General features: G+C 45.3%; 2 protein-coding genes across 2 annotated transcripts; both read right to left on the bottom strand.

Annotated features, from left to right (window-relative positions):
- Positions 1 to 1,432: 1,432 nt before the first annotated feature.
- LOC106818897 (RNA polymerase-associated protein CTR9-like) lies at positions 1,433 to 4,158 on the bottom strand (the record flags this gene model as incomplete). The annotated part of the gene is made up of 6 exons (XM_014823567.1): positions 4,146 to 4,158; positions 3,281 to 3,552; positions 2,892 to 2,984; positions 2,520 to 2,659; positions 1,758 to 1,795; positions 1,433 to 1,518 (listed from the first exon to the last, which is right to left on the bottom strand). Coding segments are annotated over exons 1-6 (642 nt in total), but the record flags the coding sequence as incomplete, so codon positions are not given.
- Positions 4,086 to 6,327, bottom strand: LOC106818898. Its single transcript, XM_014823568.1, has 2 exons — positions 6,060 to 6,327; positions 4,086 to 5,737 (listed from the first exon to the last, which is right to left on the bottom strand). Exon 2 carries the CDS (start codon positions 5,690 to 5,692, stop codon positions 4,256 to 4,258), a length of 1,437 nt encoding a protein of 478 aa, XP_014679054.1. The 5' UTR covers positions 5,693 to 5,737; positions 6,060 to 6,327; the 3' UTR covers positions 4,086 to 4,255.
- Positions 6,328 to 6,960: the final 633 nt, after the last annotated feature.

Below are 6,960 nucleotides of genomic sequence, written 5' to 3'. Positions count from 1 at the left end.
TATAGATACACGCTATATTCGTATATTTCGATAGAAATGGACGTTTTTGATTTGAATTGTCCCATTGTATTGTGATTTTTGTAATGACGGTGGAAAAACTAAAATCGCGTTCTCATATGAACAGGACGGTGTTACGAGACCAGCAATCGAATCGATTCCTAACCAACCATCGAGCAATAATTATTGCCAGGATAGGAGTTTAGTTATACTCTTATCATATACGTATATACAGGAAAATGATACAACGAACAAAAATATAAAGCACTATTAGCTTTGACAAACTACTTCGCGCCAAACAGTAACCTGCACACGCATCCTTATAGTTCCACAGAGAAATATATATGATAAATTTCAAACTTCTATCACCATTTATTTAAACAAACAACAACAACCATTGGCTTGAATTTATCAAAAATGCAAGATATAATATTGAAATAAAATAATTTCACGGGAAGTAAATTGATACATCGTAATAAATGCAAACAAGTAGATTAACGATGTCGTCGCAGATAACGCTCACGATACAAAAGGTTATATCGCACGTGATTTATCGATAGCTCCATAGATACCTATATACACAACCAGAGAGACATGATGCAAGATTGCGTGGCACAGCTTTGCTGTTGATCCTGAGCGCTGCGCGCGGATGAGACGTGCAGTTCCGCGGGATATGCGCACGCGACAGCGAGGATGTTCAAGTATGAAGCGCTGTCCGCAGTGGAGACGTGCGCCAAATTCGAGGCCCGGCGCACGTCTCCACAGCGGTCAGCGGATGGTCTGTAGTTTTAGAAGATAACAATAAAGACTTTGTTCTAAATAAGAACTATCGGCGGCTAAATAAGAGCAATATACAGACCTTTGAATTTCTTGACTATTCAGTCAAAGGGCTTGTTGGGGGTCCATTATGCAGAGCTTCCAATTAAAATGGCCCATAAAATTGTCAAGTGGAATTGTGTTTTTTGGAACCCCAAAGAAAATGTCGCCCTCTTACATGCACCCTCTCCTTGATCAATCACGCATTCAGGCGTACACAATAACATAGATAAAATTGTGTTTAGTTTATGGCTCTTGACGCACGTGCATTGACGTACAAGACTGATGAAAGCACAAGCACTTGGAACGTCTCAATAAAAATTAATCTTCACACAATTTTTCACAATGATCGACCGCCTGTGTCCAAAATAGGTGAACGTATGTGAAACATATACGGTTAGTACTTACTGTGACATATCCGTGACTAACTGACACCACTCAATTGGTAAAATGTTCCATGCACCTTAAGAAATGCTTATAATTTAATAAGTTATTATGTAAAATTAATTAATATAATTAAGGTAAAATATTACCTTAACAAGCAGTAAATAATCGCGATTAACCGGTTGCAAAGATTGTTGATTATTATTAAAACAAAATAATTTAGGATCGAACTTACTATTTCGATTTCGAAGTTCCTATGGTTTACGATAGCTGGCGGCTTCTTTTTCTTCTTCACCTTCTTTACGGGTTTCTTCGTAGCGTCTGGAGGACGGCAGCACAAGTCAATATGTGTTTCACATAAATTCATGAACGTGAAACTCGAATAAATGAACGTAATATAATAATTATATTTTTCCGACAACTTGTCGTGGAATACATAGGCAGTCATTAGTAGCAATTATTAATTTATTACTAGTCACAGTACGTATAAGTAGCCCTAATGGTTATGTTTGAAAATCTATATCGACATGACGTCACGCAAATATTCCTGATTTGCTCACCTTTGTCAGTGGTGCCACTACTAGTGAGGCTCGAAAGACTGTTGATGTAAAATATGATAATTATTTTCCTTCCAGGTATAGGACCGGGACACTGCTTTTGATTACTGCTATAAATCTCACACAAGCTAAATATCATCGCAAACAGGGCTAATCAGTAGCGCAAGTGCCCAATGAAATAGATGATATGCCTGCAGTAATGCTCATAGGGTCTATGTGCCCCAGGGTACTGCCGGAACGTATCCTGGGTACGGTCTGGTATACCGGAACGTACCCTGGTAACTATCGGATATGGTTAGGGTTAGGGTTAAGGTTAGAGTTAGGGTTAGGGTTAGGGTTAGAGTTAGGGTTAGGGTTAGAGTTAGGGTTAGGGTTAAGGTTAGAGTTAGGGTTAGGGTTAGGGTTAGGGTTAGGGTTAGGGTTAAGGTTAGAGTTAGGGTTAGGGTTAGGGTTAGAGTTAGGGTTAGGGTTAGAGTTAGGGAGTAGGCGTAAGCGACTCCCTAGACTCGTTAGTGGAGTAGGCGAGGTACGGTCCGGCATATTAGTTAGTACCAGGGTACGTTCCGGTATACCGGACCGTACCCAGAGTACGTTCCGGCAGTACCCAGAGAGACATAGACCCTCTCAGCAGTAATAATAGGCACTTGGGGTCAGTGCTATTCCTTAAATGAATAGCACTAGTATACGATGATCGCTATTATTTAGTTTAGAACAGTCGCTGCGTATAATTAGCACGTGTAAATGATATCAACATAATCCACGTACGCGATGGACGATCTTCTTCTCTCAAGCGATTTCTTCTTTTTCTTCTTTTTCCTTTTCTTCTTCTTTTTCTTCGACTCTGCATCTTCGACTTTCTCTCCCTCCACTTGCTGCCCCTCCAACACCTCAACCTTTCCCGCCTCCTAGATTGCGATACAATTTCCCCAGACAGAAACGAATTGTGATTAATTTATTTGGTAATCAACGTTATGCGCAATATTATAAACGTGGCAAGGCTGTCAGGATCAGAGCGCTTCTATATCTAGTAAATCCATTAACGTATCTAATCTAAGAAAGAAATTATCTATTATTATTATTATTATTATTATTATTATTATTGCTAGTTCGAGCACCGAGTTTGTCTTGCAACACTACCGTTGGCATTTCAGTGGGATCATCGGTCTGTACTACGAGAGGAGTGACACGACGGGGCTTCCTAGGTGAATGCCTCTCAAACCACCCGTCATCCTATAGAAAGCAAAAACATATCACGCTTGTCGCATGCACGCACATGACCATAGAAAAGCATATGGAGACAACTAGTATATTTGCCTAACTGGTAACTGTATGGTATATTATTTCCGTGCAGGTGATTGGCAGAAAATCGGCCATCTTTTTCTGACTAAAAACATAACGTAATTGTAATAATTGTAATTATTTAGAATTTTCCGTACGCAAGTTATTATAGTTTAACTATATGAGTATCCTATATATTTTAGGCGCGGCAGCGTCCACGTCAGTTGCCATGGCGACAGGTTGCTTACCGGATCCTCCCAGCTATCTTCACTCGAGTCCGAATAGTATTTTTCTTCAGGTTGGTATATTTGTTCTTGTTCGGCCACTTGCCTTCGCCGTTCTTCTGCTCGCGCCTCCGCCTTTTGCTGCTGCTCGGCTAGTAGCTGCTGTTTCTCTATCTCACGCACGATGTCTAGTTCTTCTAACTCTCGCGAGATTATTTCCTCCAATTTGATGCACGTTTCTTCATCCAGTTTCAACGAGTCCACGTCCGGGAGTTCGGCTATCGCTATTTCTTCACCTGTATATATTATCAGGAGTGAATAATAATATAATCTATATAATAATCTATTAGATATCTATAGAATAATATAAAATCTATTATTATTATTCACTCCTGATATTATCATAGGCAATGTGTAGTAAAGTACCCCATAGGTCAATAAATTCTGTGACGCTGTTCGCGTCACATCGTTGTGCAGCTAGAATGTTATTGTAATGTTAAAAGCCCGACAATGTAATCTATAAGACGGATTTATATAGTGCGCTAAGAGCTAATAATACCTTTATACAAGTATAGTTATCACTTGATTACGTTTCTTATTTCAATTGCTTCTCCGCAACACACGATCTCAGCGCACACACGCCGCTGTGCACAAAGTAAAAATATAGAGATAAAAAATGTTATACTACAAGAATAGAGTCGACAAAAATGATTCTCTATTTTTTGTATACAGCGGTGTTCATGCGGTGAACTTGTGTGTTGCAGAGGCGCATTTGAACGGCATATACAGAAAATTATCAGTAATAATAGGCAAAAGAGAGCAGGGAAACATTAAGACTTTGGTCGTAAATACATTTCGTGTTTATCTACCATCATTTGATTATCGAAACGTTCCAAGTGCATGTGTTCTGTATAGTAGTAGATGTACAGGTTAGAATTTAGTGGATAATTTAGATGTTAGTAGTACAACGTACACTGTACACTGTAGTAATGTAGCTGCCTAACAAATATAGCGTGGCCGAAATCGCCTGCACGTATTTAAATCTTCCTTATTTGCGTTGACGACGTTCGGTCGGTGGTACGTCAGCTCTTCGCCGCCTAGCAGAATCGCGTCGACAGCCTCGACGCCCTGCATCAGGCTGTGATCTTGGTTGCTGACCTCGTACTTCCAGCCGCCGAAGCGGCCCCTCGAGTAGATCTGAAGCTCTTCGAGCTGCGGCTGAACTGCCTCGAGGAACTTCGTGCGGCCGACGAACGGCGTCGGGTAGCCGTACTCGAGCCGCGTGTGCCAGCGGCTGACGACGTGCGCCGGATCGGGCACGAGTCGCGTGTTCGTCGCTCCGTCGACGGTCGCCTGCACGACGTCACCTGCCAGCGGCTTCTCCGGCGACTCGCTCACCTCCATCATCAGCGACCACTGGCGGCCGGGCTGCGGCACGTTGTTGGGCGAGTAGTGCGAGAAGACGGTGGCGCGGTAGAAGGGGCAGTCGTCCTCGGGAAAGTACAGCCAGCACTTGCCGCGTACGTGCGCCGGCGGCTGTCCGCGCAAGCCGAGGCCGACGATGTGGCTCGAAGAGTGGACGGGAATGTCGGCAAGGGACTTCATCGCCGCTAGACGCGAGCCGCTGAGCAGTCGCAGCGTGCTGTCGAGCGGTGCCGTCGCGACGAGCGCGTCGTAGGCGAGCGTCTCCCCCGAGCGCAACTCGACGAGTTTCTCGTCGGCGTAGATTCGCACGACCTCGCTGCTCAGTCGGCAGTTGTCGGCCGGCAGGTGATCGTAGACCGCCCGCCAGATGGCGCCCGTGCCGCCGTTCTCCGGAAAGGAAAATTGCGAGTTCGGACCCCAGGCGACGTCGTCTCGATTGGAGGCGATGTTGTCGACGATTCGCTTGACGTCGACCTTGGCAACGCGCTCGCCCACCCAGTCGGCGGTCATCGCCGACGGCCTGTAAGCCCACACCTTGAAGTTGTACGGATTGAGAAACAACCTGGCGAGACCCTTCCCGAAGTTCCTGTCGATCCAATCCTGAAACGTCGCCGGTTTCGTCGGCGTCGGCGTCGGCGTCGCCTGCTGCTGCGCGTCGATGAGACCTTGCAGACACGATTCCCGCTCAAGCGGCGGCAGCCGATGTATGTTGTTCTGCAGCGGATACGGAATGAATCGGTCGCACATCCAGACGTACGCCTCGCGCCGGTGATGCAGCCAATCGGGAACGAAAGTCGTGATGACGTCGTCAAAGTATTTGTAGTGCGAGAAGATCACGTGACCGCCCATATCCCAGAGGAAGCCATTGTCGTCTCTCACTGAGGAGGCTAATCCTCCCGGCTCACTAGCGCCCTCTAGGAGCAGCCAGTTACGATGGCCCAACTCGTGCAGTCGAGTGGCAGCTCCAAGACCCGTTGGACCAGCGCCTAGTATCACGATTCGTTTATCCATGAAGGCTAATGCGGACAGGTATCAAATTGATATAAATGAAAAATTCTGAAAAAGGAAAGCATGAAAAACAAAAAAACGATACACGCGAACATGCACGTAGGTGCACACAAACACACGCACAGCCGCGTACGCGCACGCACACACATACACCAGCGCATACGCACAGTAGAAGATTGGAAGGAGAGGAAGGGTCGGAGGGAGGGAGGACGGGAGGAAATGCGGACTGGAAAAAGAGAAGGAGCGGCGAGGCATGGAGGGATGCAAGTGCCAACGAAAAATTGTGAGAACGAGTATAGCAAAATACATATACTAAATCAGTTATCATCGTGTATCGAAAAAAAACAGGAAGCGATTTGTTGGTACATACCGCGGACTTCGCCGTCTTGAATGAACAAGCACAACCTTCTAACAGTGCGGTCAGTACGGTAGTAACACCACCGCTCTCCAACAGGCCAGTAATCATGGTATGTGGTAAAACCGGTTCAAAAAACACCAGTTACGGGTATATAGTCACGTTATATTGTGATCGACGAGGCAGAAGTCTTAATCCAGATACAGTTTCGGAACAAAACCTAGAGCTAACAATAGTTAATCATATTTCGTGATATCTTACAAGGAGATTCACCACAGTCACATTATTGAGCCTAGTAAGAACACATATATCATATACGCATGCACGCACGTACTCCCACGTACACTCATGCACCTACAGCATAGATATAGAAAAGGAAATATCTATTCTATCCTACACGCATTTGTACGCACCTACGCCCTCGTATATGTACGGCCACGCACGTATACGCGCGCGTACTTAAGTAAACGCGCGCGCACCCTACATGGATGTACGTCTTCGTACACGCACGATGGTTTTATTCACTGTCGCCCGTTTCTTGATGAAGACACTCGTAATCTGAGTCTTAGTCTAATATTTCAGGATCTCCTTTTCTCTGACAGGCGTCTTTGATCCCTGTGTTTTCATGGACTCAACTAGGCGGATAGACTCTACACTGCTACCTATGCCGTACTTCTTGTTTTTCTGTAAATATAAACGCAATGCATTAATTATGCGTCCGTTTTGCACACGCAGCCACATGAATGCGCACGCACACTGCAATATGATACACGGACACGCTTACGTGCGCACGCGTACACATGCATACATGCACGTGCACACGAAAGCACGCCCAAGCACACGCACACACACACACACACACACACACACGCACGCACGCACGCACGCACGCACGCATGCACACACGCACGCATGC

Source organism: Priapulus caudatus, unplaced genomic scaffold (assembly GCF_000485595.1).
Source record: "Priapulus caudatus unplaced genomic scaffold, Priapulus_caudatus-5.0.1 Scaffold2629, whole genome shotgun sequence".
NCBI classification, from domain to species: domain Eukaryota; kingdom Metazoa; phylum Priapulida; class Priapulimorpha; order Priapulimorphida; family Priapulidae; genus Priapulus; species Priapulus caudatus.
Note: the sequence above shows the minus strand (reverse complement) of the source record. Positions and strands in the feature narration are given on the sequence as shown.